The following is a 14,659-nucleotide window of genomic DNA, read 5'->3' as shown; positions in this document are numbered from 1 at the left end:
AATTATTTAGACCATAGTTAATTGGACTTTGGTAATCTGGAAGCAATGAAAATAATTGAACCTCTAAATCTGTTAAAATGATTTTTACTTATGTACAATTCTCTGTGTAACTGGTCAGAGTAAATTGACCTGGAATAGCTTCCATATTTTTTTCTTTTTCTCTCATAAACCTAGAAACAAGGGCCGTATGAGGTAATTGTAACTATTGGAAAATACTCCTAGTAATACCCAGAACATGCCCGAATTTCCACTTTAATCGGAGCAGAACAGACTTTAGATAGGAGTTAGGCAGAATTGTTAGACTAGTTAATGGATTAATTTCCCTACTTTATGCCTTATTTTGGTGAGAGTGATAGTCAGTGTTAGTTGTAAAATTCGTGCTTGCTTTTCCAAACGGGAGATTTTTGTGTCCTGGTCTGCCACTGCTCTACTCTGTTCTACTCTGCTCTCATGAGTGGTTGTTATTCCTGTAAACTAGAAAGAGGAAATATCTGTAGCATATACTTAATGAGTGAGGTCTGCTTCTCGAATTCTTTCCAGCTGCTCTCAGTTGTAATAATCCTTTGCCTCCCAGAAGTGTGCGGTGTCCTGGAGGAGAGTGCTGACTGTGTGCTCGCTGGGGCACCCTCAACCCGGGCCTTGCACACTGGATGTAGGTGTGGGGGCTGTTTGAGGCCGTTTATCCCTCATGATGGATGTCAGTTCACAGTCCTGGCTGTCCCTAAAGATCCAAATAACTTCCTTGGTGATTTCAAGGTACCCTTAGTCATTTATAATGAATCGGTTCTTTGTTCCTTCAGTTCAGGAGTTCCACAGGCAGCTTTCCCAGCCCTTGGTTTTTGTTATTGTTTTTGTAGACGGAGGGCGTAGAGAGTTTGTGCAAACCTTGTTGGGGATCTAGAACTCTCACAGTATCTGTGGGTAAATAGCCCTGTAGAGTAGCCGCTCAGCCTTTGTTACTCCCCCGGGATCCTTCCTTTGAGGAGTGGACAGGAAGCTTCCCTGGCCATGAGGACCCTACATTATCATTATCTGACTCTTTAAAGCAAAGACTCTGACATCTCTTTAAAGAGGTCTGAAAGTTGTAGACATCTGGGTAACCCATAGAAGACATCCGGAAGCTTTAACAGTTTTCAGAGTTGCTAAGTTACAGAGCTATAGTGTGGATTTATTAATAGCCTATGTCCTCATTGTAGTAAACTTCCCTCCAGGAGTTGACACTTCCTAGTTAATAGTGCTTAAGAGGATAGTTGATTAAATGGAATCTCAGTACAGAGCAAACTTCAGCTTAGGTTTGCCTAGTGATTTACAAAAGGTAGACTACTTAGAAGAGTGGGTATAATGTATGCTTTTGTCCTTAAGTATTGAAATGTAGTTTTTAAAACAGACTTGATTTTTAGAGCAGTTTTAGATTTACAGAAAAATTGAGAAGATAATATAGAGTTCTCGTATACCCTCCACCCCATCCCCACACACAGTTTTCCCTATCATTAACGTCTTATAGTAGTCCAATGCATGTGTTACCATTGATGACTCAATATTGATACATTGTTGTTAACCAAAGTCTATACCCTATTCATATTTCCTTAGTGTTTACTTAATGTCCTTTCTCTGTTGGAGGATCCCATCTGGGACACCACGTTACATTCACTTGTCACGTCTCCTTCGGCTCCTCTTGGCTGTGACAGTTTCTCAGACTTTCCTTATTTTTGATGACCATGACAGTTTTGACAGGTGTTCGTCAGTTATAGTGTAGGTTGCTCCTCTTGGAATTTGTCTGATTTTTCTCCTCTTTAGACTGGGGTTATAGGATCATATGGTAAGACTATGTTTAGCCTCATAAGAAACTGCCAAACTGTCTTCCAAAGTGGCTGTACCATTTTGCATTCCCAGCAGTGGTTTTTGAGAATTCTGTCACTTCACATCCTTGTCTGCATTTGGTATAGTCAGTTTTTTGGACTTCACTCATTCTGATAGTAATGCAGAGGTTGGGATGTAATTTTCGAAGTTAGTCATTTAGTCTTACTATCATATTTTATTATATCTGACTACAGAAACATTTCTCCTGATATTTCTCTTCAAATTAACATTAAGAAAAGAATATGTGTGGGCCAGCCCGGTGCCGCAGCAGATAAGTTCGCACATTCTGCTTAGGTGGCCTGGGGGTCGCCAGTGCAGATCCCGGGTGCAGACGTGGCACCGTTTGGCAAGCCATGCTGTGGCAGGCGTCCCACATATAAAGTAGAGGAAGATGGGCACAGATGTGTTAGCTCAGGGCCAGTCTTCCTCAGCAAAAAGAGGAAGATTGGCAGCAGATGTTAGCTCAGGGCTAATCTTCCTCAAGCGAAAAAAAGAAAAATAGAAAAAAGAATATGTGTGCTTTTTCCCATATGAATAACTGTTACAGGTGTTTAAAGACCATTTCACTTATTACATTAAAATACAATTCTGTTCTCTTTGCTTTCTTTTTTACTAGTACTTTATAAGCTACATGCTATTGGTGTTAAGCTACATTCCATTGATGTTAATGTCTCACGTTTAATTGCTTTTGTTTAATTTTTTATTCTCATTTTCCATTCTTCAAAGTCATTTTTGCTTTTTTGTTTGTTTGTGTTTGTTTGTTCATAAAGCTTTTTTGTTTCTGTTACATTATGTAGTTTTGTACCAATGGCTAGAAGCAGATCGTCATGGCAAGAGCCAAGATGCTGCAAATACGACTTCAGGTAAAAATAAAAATAAAAGCTGAGGTGTTAGAAATCATTATTTTTATTCACCCCAAGCCCATCATAATTGTTTCTTTATTCATTTTTGCTTGGGCAAAAAAATAGATAATTTCTCTTCTCTCATCTACATCTTAATTTTGATGAAGACCTCATTTGCTTCAAGCCTTGCAAAAATTATTCCTAGTCTTTAAGCTCTCTTGGCAGATATGGCCTGTTTTCTTAGGAGGAAAGGTTTAATTGCAGCTTAAATTTAGTAGGAGGTTACTTGGCCCTATTACTTGGAATTAAGTCCACATGTAGTTGTAGTGGGGGATATTAATATTTGCACAAATTTACAATCCTTGTTCATTTCAAGATAATGATTACAAGGTGGATTTTAATTAAAGTATGCTTATGTATAATTTTCATTTCCTGGGAATCCAAATTCTTGGACTGATTCATTTCTCCTGGTAAGTCCTAGCAGGAAATTCTAAGTTAGAGATTTATAAAACATGGGTTCAAAATGAGATGAGCAGGTTGTCACTCCATCTCACATCTACAGAAGGCATCTTTAAGATTCTCTTCTTTGGCAGGTACTAGCTGCGTCCACTCGTTCATTCTAAATCCTTAACAGTGTTATCAGAATTTCTACAAAGTTGGTTCTTCCTCTGATTTCCTTCAAAATATTTGCCAAGACAGCTGCATATATAACTATGATCTTTCCTATCACCCCCTTTTTTGTCAGTCTAATAAGAAGTGGTGGTAGTGGTGGTGGTTCTGTTTTTCTTTTGTTAGATTTGTGTTTCTGTTTCATGGATTTTTTCCGTTCTTTCTTTTTGTGAAATTTTTTCTCTCCAGAGATGGTTTTCCTTCTCTCTCTTCTGGTTGATTCATTGTGCCTCAAGAGGGTGTGGTGTTCCTTAGTTAAGAGAACAATTATGTCGAAAATGGCACTGTCATGACTTTTCTGATTTATCTCCTGTCCCATTAATAACTTGATATATGAATGAAGATAGTGTTACTATTTTAACCAAACTCAGGCAGGAATTCATTAAAAGGTAAGTGTTGCAAGGAATTATATCCCATGTTATGTACTGTTTCTTCTGCCCCTGCAGTGTTTCATATTTTATTTTACATTTATGGATGATAAAAGTAAGCAATTATGGTATTTGAGGGTGGGTGAAGGAGAGGGTTTCTTGATGGCTGTATATTATCTGAAGATATCCTGTTCTGTGTCAATAGCACAGTCAGCAGCATGGACCTTTAGAACCAGAAGGGAAGTTTTGCTTTGTTTTTTTCTCTGACTTAAAGTCAAGCGAAAAGTAACCTTTTTTTTTTTTTAATGAAGAAATGGCTAATCTAAAAATTCTTATTGTTTGCATGAGAATCTAGTATCAGCTTAAAGATATCACATACCCTTCCTAAAATCACCCATCCTGGATCTTGACTCTTTTCTTCAGACACATTGACGGTTTCACATTTTTCCATTGACTTTTTGGTGTTTACATACCTGGAAGCATGGTGGAAAAATTGGTAAACTTTCCTCAAGGACACCTGTGACAGTTTTTCTTCTAGAAGTGGAAGCTCTCTACTCTTGTCTGTTAGAAGATGGAAATATGGGGTAGAAAGATAAACAGGATGAAGTGTTTGCCTAAGTAAGTAAGAGGAATCCGAAGGAAAAAAGAGCTTGAATTAGAAACAGTAGGTTAGTTGCTGCAGCAAATCTGTTGAAATTATGTGCCTTTATTCAGAAAAGCTCCTGTATATTTTATTTTGCAGTCTCCAACAAGATTTTCGAGTGCGACTTTTCCCTCCTTCTCTGATCTGTTAGGTTTTGCACTAAAAGATGTTTTAGTATTCATCTTTTCATATTTTTACCAAAAAAATGGAAACTGGGTCTAACTAGATATCCAAGTGTGACTCATGAATTGCTTTACGATATTTTTACTTGTACAAATACTGGTAAGTGGCGTGTATCTTTTGATATGACAGCTCGTGTTTTGCACTTGATTAGAACTTAAAAAGTAGAAAAAAACACAGGAGACAGAATGATATTTCTCCGAGGTCTTCTAATTCCCCAATCTTAGCTTTTTGACGTTGAGAATTTAAGATCCGTCCACATTAAAATCTTTTATGAAATGAAGCATTTGCAGGGGACAGGTCTCATGGGAGTTCATTTTTGTTCAAGGAGTTAAAAAACTGAGCTGACAGCTGTTATTGAATTTTCTAATATGTACTAGTTAAAGCGTAGCCTACTTTTATCTTTCCCGAATTTTGACAGATGGTGAATTTGGCTTAGACTAGCTTGTTTCTTTTCAGAGGTTAGTGTGTTTCCTGTGTTCTGTCTACTAAACTAAACAACTCAGTAATGACGTTTCTGATTCTGTTACTTGTAACAGCCCGGAGACGCAGTCATGTTTATCAGAGGTTTTTGTGGAAATTCAAGCAAAATTGCCTCCTTTCAGCCCCGCAGCACTGAGTCTATCCCTGTACAAACTTTCGGGATCATAAGAAGTATGATTAGCTTAATTCAAGATGTTTCTTTAGTGAATTAAATGTTTCCAACTAGACTTTTTTTATCACCGCATATTGAAATGAGGACAATAATTGGGTTACAGCAAGGACTGTTTTAGCTTATTGTGGTTTTTAGTATCAGTGTCCAGCCAGGATTTTAAAATTCAGATTCTGAAATTTTAAGTACAAATCTCTTACTAACAGTTCCTTTTCAGTTATCCGTTGAGAACTTGACAACTCAGACTGTTAGATTTCAGTCAATACATCCACAAACTAAAAGCGACTATGAGAGGCTTTTGAAAAATATTTACATATTAACTAATTATGAATTATTTGTCGTAGGTGAAAATTTTGACCAGAGTCCTTTGAGAAGAACATTCAAATCCAAAGTTCTGGCCCACTACCCTCAGAATATAGAATGGAACCCTTTTGATCAAGATGCAGTGAACATGGTAGGTGTTTTTTCTTCCTCTTTAGCCTGCTTTTTGTTTGTTATTAAGATGACACTAGTGACTATATTTTGAATGTCTACATTATTTCGTTTAACTTAACCCTTTAAATAAACAATTCTATAAGAGAATCTTATCCTCATTTTACAGATGTGGAAAATGAAGCCCAGAGAGGTTAAGTAACTTGCTTAGGGTCCCCACAGCTAATAAGTGTAGACAGCAGACCCTCAAAGCCCGTTTTCTTTTCCTACTATTAAGCTGTGTTGTGAGTGTGCATTAATCAATACATAGATACTTTGATAATCAGTGATATTAGTTTGCCCGGGGAGGAGCCTGATAGAAGCAGCATGATTATAGTTTTCACATTTCAAGGAATGTTGTATGATGGGCCTGTAATTTATCACATTCACAAAGTAAAGAGGGAAAGGAACTTCAATCATTTAGACATTAGTAGGATTTGTTTATAAGGAATTTGAATTAATGTGATGAGTTACCATGGTGATTTTAAGTCCCTTCAGAGATTCTTAGAAATATAGTAGGTCATAGTTTTCAGGTCATTTAGGAAGGGTCCTGCCTAGAAGGTCCTGGATGATATTTTGGGCCTCCATGAACTCTGTGATTATAAAAATAAGAGAACCCCCAAGTGAGCAAATCGGAGATCAGGCATGACAGGCACAGAAATGACTAAAGTGGACGGAGACGCTGATAGGTGTCATTCTTTTTGAGTATTTTAAAGGTAGAGCCAAAAAACCCCTTTCTGAGGTGATAGTGTAAGGGAAGGAAATGAATGTTTAGTAGGTGCCTGCCAGATGCTTCACATATGTTACTTTCACATACGCGCTGGCATGTGCCCAGTGAGGATTCTTATTCGTATTTCACAGTTACTTGCCCGACGTTAGGCAGGGAGCCTCAGAGATTGAATGCAGGTCATTTTTCCTCTCTGGCTCACTTTTTTTCCCACCTGCATGCTGCCTCCCTCATGGAAAAACTGTAACTTAGTTTTGACCTGCTCCAAAATGACCTGGCTCACACTGGACCCTTTGTGGTATTTCTGTGTCACAGGAAACCCTTTCCAGTCTGGGCTTGCTCCAGGGAGGGAGTAGCATGGTACTTCTAAGGACAAATGCCTAAGCATTTGGCGCTTTGACTTGGGTTCTTCACAGAGCACAGCGTGGTTATTTCTCTCAACTGTTATCCACCCAATACCAAATTAATCAGAGATGCCATTTTGCTGGCAGTTAGTGCTGTGAAGACAGCACCATAGATATTACATGGAACACAACTGTTAGTTATATTTACGAGACTTGGAGGAGCACGGACAAGCTTCTGACGAAAATAGTCAGCAATGACAAAAAATAATTTATCAGCTGCTGTGCCAGCAAATGAATGGAAAGATATGAAAGAAAGAGTGTCTAAATGAAGCGATGGAAAAATGGATAAGAATGTCAGTAGATTATAACATTTTGTCTTCCTAACTTAGTAAGATATTTCAAAGTATAAATTATTCTGTGAGAAATCAGAAGGGTGTTCAAAACTAGGTTCTTATGACATTATGAATCCACAGCCATGTGGAACAAAATGCCACACTGGATGTTTTTTCTTTCTTTTAATCATTTGAATGGATGAATAGTGAAATATCTCTGATAGCTTTTGTCTCCATCTACAAAACGTTCATCTTTAAAGCAATTATCAGCTTCCTTGATCTGCCTTTGATATGTTCTTTACTCCTTGCCTCTGAGGTTATTTTATGTAAGCAGCAAGTTTCTGTCTGAAGAATAAAACATAGGCTTGTGTTTTGATGGTTAAGCACCACAGAGCATTTTGTTTACTGCTGCAAATCTGAAAGGATTTGCTAGCACTCCTTGAAAATCTCTGAAAAGCATCCCATTAAACTAGTCTGCATTTGGGTCATAGATTTACTGCCCTTAATTTCCTCTTTGATTTATTAGTAAGTGCATTTGTATGAAACTATAATTTATTCCCACCTAAAGGTAGAAAGCTTTGTTCTTGCCTTTAGCAAACTCCCACTCCCGCACATCCTTGCCTTCTGTAATACCACTCATTCCACTAACAACCAAAGTGGTACTCTGAGTAAGGCTCGTTCATTTCACACAGAAGTTAAGTCCCCCAAAGCAATGAACTTTGTTAAATAAAATTCCATGTGTATGAGTGCAGTGCAAATATAATAGAAAATAGATATAAGTGACAGGTAAAATTATTTCTGAATTAATTGCTTTTTATGTCTCTTTTGTTTGCTGATTCAGAGATTTTTTTTATGGGAAAAAAAACCAGAAGTCTCATAAAACAGAGAGAACAATACAACAAACAATCATATACCTGTGACCCAGAACTAACACGTGTCCACACTGACAAATTTGCTTCAGATCCATACCTTTCCTCTTAAATGAAACAAAGCATCACAAGTAGAGCTGAAGTTCCCCTGCCTGTCCCCCTCATTTCAGATATCTTGGAGATAATCTGCATATTGGCATTTATTACTATTTATGTAATGTTCTAGTAGATAGATCTTATCCTTACAAGTGGAGTGAACCCAGGAATTGATAGGAAGAAAATATGGTCAATACCTTTTTTTTTGGTGAGGAAGATTGGCCCTGAGCTAACATCTGTGCCAGTCTTCCTCTATTTTGTGTGTGGGATACTGCCACAGCATGGCTTGGTGAGTGGTGTGTAGGTCCACGCCTGGGATCTGAACCCGTGAACCTCAGGCCACCAAAGCAGAGTGTGAGAACTTAACCACTATACCACCAGGCCAGCCCCTGGTCAATACCTTTTTAAGCAAGTTATATGAAATAAGATTCTATTTTGTATTTATTCCCTAAATGAAACATCTCATATATGATATTTCAGGTAGTAGAAGAGTAATAACTATTATAAATCTCTTTATAATCTCTAAAGCTCTAACTTTACAATTTTCTATTTACTTTGATCACAGAGAAGGGTGGAGTGGAATGATGAGCAAAGAGTAAAGGAAAAGATTAGCTGAAAAAAACCTATTCACATGCCCATCTTGCAAGATTCAAAGGAAAAGGGGCACTATGTACTTTGTACAGACTCAGCAAGTACTTGAACTTAAAATGGATAACTCTTAGTTACATTAATAGGTTTGACATTAAAATGAAAGCCCTCATTTTGACCCGAGTTTGAGTTCATGTCTCATAATAAAATCATGAGAATTGGGGCTCTAATCCAGCCATTACTGGGGAAGCCCAATTGTTTTCTTAACATCTCAGTTAGAATATTTCGCTGGTGTTTCAAACTCAGCATGTCCAAAACTGAATTCACAATCTTCCCACCAACCTTGGTCAGTGAATGGGACAACCATCTACCTAGCTGCCTAAACCAAAAATCTAGCATCATCCTTGAAAGTTCTCACCTTCTCACCCCCTCCCATATGCAGTCAGTTGTCTGTCTGCTTCTCTCTGTCTCTACACACCCACCTTAGTCCAAACCACCAAGCTCTCCTACCTGGACTCCTGCAGCACCTGTCTAACTGGCTTCACACTTCGGCTTCAGCTTACACTGTCACTTCCCTTCGAAAGGCTCTTTCACTTCTCCTTTACCTAGTGAATTCTTCTTATTGACCCTTCAGATTTCATTTTAAACATGATTTTCTCAGAGAAGCCATCCCTGACCACCACCTTGCCAACATTCATTCAGATCCCCCTAGGTTCTTGTAGCACCTTGTACCTTTTTGTATTACTGTCACAATTGCAATGTATTAATTATGCGGCTAGCAGTCAGGTCTGTGTCCTGCTATAATGTAAGCACCATTAGGACAGGAACATGGCTATAGCCCCAGCTTTGCACATAGTAGAGGTTCAAATCACTGAAAAAATGAAGCAATATTTGCCTGCTTACAATGCTTCCCTTCCCCATCCTGTCGATTCAGGTGTCACCTCCACTGTGAAACCGTCTCTTAAGCAAGAGTTGTTAGGTGCTGTCTCATCTGTATTCATACAGCATCTTGAACACGCTCCAGAGTGGCACTGATCACATTGTTTTGTAACCAATGCTTTATATGTCTGTCTTTCCTATTAGACTGTGAGCTCCCTGAAGTAAGAGATTATTTTCAGATTGGTCTTTTGAGTTACCAAGATCTAATGCAGTATATGACAGGAAATAAATGTTTACTAAAAGAAGAAAGGGGGCCGGCCCCGTGGCCAAGTGGTTAAGTTTGCGAGCTCCACTGCAGGCGGCCCAGGGTTTCATTGGTTCGAATCCTGGGTGTGGACATGGCACCACTCATCGAGCCACTCTGAGGCGGCGTCCCACACGCCACAGCTGGAGGGGCCCACAACTAAGAATACACAACTATGTACCTGGGGGCTTTGGGGAGAAAAAGGGGAAAATAAAATAAAAGAAAAGAAGAAAGCAGAAAGAGAGATGGAAGGAAGGGCAAACTGACCAACTCTTGGAGAGTTTTCTGAATAATTTCTTTTTTATTTGTGTAATAAGAGAGAGGGCATGGGAGTCATAGACTATAGAAAATGGAACAGGGAATTGTTAAAATTCTAGCCGAACTGCCCAAAAGAGTCCAGAGAGATAAGAAGGACATTTGGTCCCTGAAACCAGGAGAGCTACACAGCACGTGAGCCCACTGTAGCTAAACTAATCTGCTTAGCAGTGGTGATCTGGTCAACAGTGACAACTCTAAATGTCTAGTTGTTCTGTTGTGGGAGAGCGGGGTGGGAAGGGGATAATGCTAGTAAACAGCAGTATTCGGGAATAACAAGAGATTGCTGAATGCCATGGTGAGCAAATCTTGATTTATATCTCAGGTTTTCTGAAAAATAAACCTGACAAGTCATACAACGATTCTCACTTTTAAAAAATGAAAAAGCAATAGCATTTTCCACCTCATGGTTTCCCAGATTAGAAATTTAATTCTCACTTTTTTGATTTGTAGGAAGAGAATTTAAGAATTCTTACATCTGTCATCTGTAGCATAGAAAGTCATTCTTCACTTTGAGCACAACTTTTGGCAAGCTTTCCCTGTAAATGTTTGAATGCATGCTCAAGAAAGCTACAAACCCGTAAGGGAATATTTGGCAGCTGTCCAGAAGCAGTTGGAGCTGTAATTTTGTGGTTTATGATGTCAGGAAAGCCTATCAATTAAATTCAATCTTTATGTTGACTCTGGAGGTCACTGTGTTTCTGTTTTGCCTATTTGATGTAAAAAGAGAACTGCAGACTGAATCAAGAGACGAGGTGAATCTGACCCTGTCCTCCCAGCTGTTGTTTCTGTTTGTTTTCTTGTTCATTCATTCAACGAATACTTACGTGCCATGCACTGTGCTAAATAAGTCTGAGCTTAGCCTGGAGTAAGAGTAATTCAAACCATCCTTCCTACAGTTTTTATTGACTATAGTAAATGTGTCAGGTGAGTTTTCATTCATAATATCAGCACAGGATCTCACTGACTTGTTATGATGAAAGCAGCCTGAATGTGAAGGCATGATTATGAGAAGATCCTGCCCCCTCCTTTCCTTATACACTTATTCCCAAGATTAGGAATAAGCAATTTTTTCCCCTAGCAAATCCAGGTATTCCTGTGTTTACCTAGGTCAATATCTTATTCTACCCAAATTTACACAGTAATTTAATTATTGTCAATATATATAAAAAAAAGCAGAGCTCCCTTAGTTCTTTCCAAGTCTCATATTCAGTGATAGGAAATATAAAGACATTTTCACTGGCCTACTAATGCTGAGCTTCATGGTTTTTGCTTTTTATCCTTATCAATCGCAATTCTATTATGGTGACAAATAGTATATTTTTTAATGTGTGGTACTCTTGAATGTTTCTTGTTCCCAGTCCTTGAGTAGTTTGCAATCTAGAGATCAGATGTAATTAGAGAAACTAGTAATGTGTGTCAATATACATCGTACATATGTATAAGGTGGTGCAAGATTTTAATTGCTTCCTTCAGTAAAGACTTTTAAGAGGAGAAGTAACATTTTAATGACATTTATAGGATGAAAACAGTATTTTTTATGGGAAGGTAAAGGAAGGCCTCTTTAAGGTAGTGTTTATATGCTGGCTTAAAGGAAGTACAGGAGTGTTCCTGTTATCTCTTGCTGCGTAGACGATCCTAATACTACTCACAAAGGGCCAGACAGTCACCAGTGGGGGCGCTGTGGGCCATACGGTTTCTGTCACAGTCGCTCAGCTCTGCTGTGGTAGTGCGAAAGCAGCCATAGGCAATGCCTAAATGGATGAGCGTGATTATGTTCCAGTACAATTTTATTTACAGAAACGAGTTGCAGATTGGGGCTGTAGTTTGGTGACTCTTGTTTTAAAACAACAAAGTCATGATTTAGCTTACAAATCTATGGTTTGAGTAGAGTTTGGCAGAGTAGCCCATCTCTGCTCTACCGGATGTCACTTAGGGCGATTTGAAGGCTCAGGACTAGGAATCGTCTGAGGCTCACTCACTCACAGGTTTGTCTGCTGGGCTAGGAACACAGCTGGGGCTTGCTCTTTGTCTGTGCGATCTTTCCATGTGGGCTCTCCAGCATGACAGCTTCAGGTTAGCCAGACTTCTTATATGTTGGATCAGGGCTCTCAGGGTATGTGACCAGAGAGAGAGAGAGGTGGAAGATGTAATGCCTTTTTTAGTCTTGCTTCAGAAGTCACTCAGTGTCACTTGCCACCTCCATTGCATTTAACTTCACTGGGCTAGGGATAGGCAAAACCATGGCCCTCAGGCCAAATCCAGCTGACTGCCTACTTTATAAATAAAGTTTTATTGGAACAAAGTCATGTCCATTCCTTTGTGCTGTCAGTGGCTGCTTTCATGCTACAGTGGTAGAGTTGAGTAGTTGTGACAAAGACTGTATGGGCTGCAGAGTCTAAAATATTTATTATCTGACTCTTTCCAGAGCCAGAACAAGTTTGTGGATCCCCGGTGTAGGCACTCTCAGCGGCCCAGCCAGGCTCTTGATGGGAGAGTGGCAAGGTTCTGGAAGAGCATGTGGAAGTAGATATTGTTTTGGAGCCATTTTTAGAAAATACAATTTATCACAGGGAGTGAATCATGTGGATACTTAGGGGAAGATTGTTCCAACGAGAGGGAACAGCAAATTTTGGCAAGAGCCTACTAGGTGTGTTCACAGAACAGCAATGTGGCCGGTGTTTCTGGAGCAGAGTAGGTGAGCCAAAGAGTAGTGGGAGATGAAGCCCGAGAAGTTGCTGGGTCCAGGTCGTTGTAGGGCCTTATGCGTAAGGATTTCGGCCTTTAGTGTGATGAAAGGCCATTGGAGGGTTTTGAGAAGAGTGACAAGATCTAACATTTTTTAAGGATCATCTTGGCTACTGTATGGGGAATAGATTATGGGGGACAAGGGCAAAAGCAGGGAGACTGGTTAGCAAGATATATTAAATAGCCATCCAGGCAGAGAAGAATGTGGCTGAGATTAGAGTAGGAAGAGCAAAGATAGGAAGAAGTAATTCGTTTCTGAATATATTTTTGAAGGTTGAACTGATGATCTTTGTTGATGGATTGGATATGGGATCAGAGAGAAAGGTGTCTCCAAGGCCCTCAGGCATTCCTCCTGCCTCCTTGGAACCCCTTTGGAAACCACTACCCTTCAGTGCAGGAAAGTTGATGTGCCCCATTGTCCTCCTCAGACTGGTTTTTTTGAAGAAGAAGAAGATTAGCTAACGTCCACTGCCAGTCCTCTTTTTTTGCTGAGGAAGACTGGCCCTGAGCTAACACCCGTGCCCATCTTCCTTTACTTTATATGTGGAATGCCTGCCACAGCATGGCTTGACAAGCAGTGCATAGGTCCGCACCTGGGATCCGAACTAGTGAACCCTGGGCTGCTGAAGCGGAACGTGTGAACTTAACCGCTGTGCCACCAGGCCGTCTCAGACGTCTAACATGACTTACTAAGGCCCTTTGTGACCCAGCCCCTAATTGTTTCTCCTATATCCTTTCATCTCCACCCACCTTGCATTCTGTTCCCCACCCACAATGAACGTGTTTCGTTTCCTCAAACCCTCATGTTCTGTCTTCTGGGCTTTTGCACTATCCTGTCTCCCTTCTCATCATCTCACTAATACCATACTCATCCTCAAGTTTTGGCCTTCATTTTGGTTCTGTTACCTTCCTCTTTTTTCATTTATATCCTCCTGCTGTGTTTCCCCATAGCAGCCTGTATTTACCCTATTTTAGCATTTCCCATACATTATGATTTTTTAACCATCTGTCATCCCTGCTAGACTGGAAGCTCCAAAGGAACAGGGACCATGTCTGTCTTTCTCATCGTGGTGTCAACATCACAGGGCCCAGCTCATGAAGGCACTTAATAGGTGTTTGCTGACAGTTTGAATGAAGGACCTGTAGTTTTTAAGGTGAATTGTGTTTTCTTGGTAATGTGAGAATTTGGGGGAACTTCTAAATTTTACACCAGCTCGATTATTAAATCTGAAAAAAAAAATGTAATGTGTGGTAAATTATTTCTATGCAGAAAGCATGTTGTAATACAACAGTAGAAAGGAATATATAAAAATTAATAATTATTATGTTAGAATAGTTGAGTTACAAGTTTTATTTTCCTTAGTATATTTCAAATTTTCTGTAATTTCTTTCATTTTAAATGTTTTGAGAAAAATCAGTTCTAATTTCTTATGCATTTTAAGTGTCTTAAATATAGATAGTATCTTTAACTCGTCAGCTAATTTTATTCCCAAATTTGACTATATCCTAGGTAGTTCCCAAGACCTAGAGCATAATCTCTACTGGAAATAATCTAAAACTTCTACATTTATGCTTCAGTAAATCAAAAATCATTCCATTTTCAAAGTTTATTTTTCTAGAAGTATCATATTGTTCAAAATAGCAAAGATGATACTATTGTTTCTATTATTCTGTTTAACTTTTTCCGTTTATCAAATGAGCCTTCACCTGTTTCCCTATTCTTCTTAAACATTACCATCATTGCTCTAAAAATAATACTTAAATTTTAAATA

At 39.0% G+C, this 14,659-nt stretch overlaps 1 protein-coding gene across 7 annotated transcripts in view; it reads left to right on the top strand.

The window, feature by feature from the left end:
* Nucleotides 1-14,659, top strand: part of DENND5B (DENN domain containing 5B) — a 178,852-nt gene that overhangs the window by 74,148 nt on the left and 90,045 nt on the right. For 5 of the 7 annotated variants that reach the window (XM_044775299.2, XM_070493948.1, XM_070493950.1 and 2 more), the window contains exons 2-3: nt 2,658-2,723; nt 5,559-5,668. In XM_044775299.2, coding sequence (XP_044631234.2) covers nt 2,658-2,723; nt 5,559-5,668 — 176 coding nt within the window. The remainder of the gene's footprint in view (nt 1-2,657; nt 2,724-5,558; nt 5,669-14,659) is intronic. The other 2 variants (XM_044775300.2, XM_070493947.1) reach the window with 1 other exon arrangement.

This window comes from Equus asinus, chromosome 22 (assembly GCF_041296235.1).
Source record: "Equus asinus isolate D_3611 breed Donkey chromosome 22, EquAss-T2T_v2, whole genome shotgun sequence".
Classification (NCBI taxonomy): domain Eukaryota; kingdom Metazoa; phylum Chordata; class Mammalia; order Perissodactyla; family Equidae; genus Equus; species Equus asinus.
Note: the sequence above shows the minus strand (reverse complement) of the source record. Positions and strands in the feature narration are given on the sequence as shown.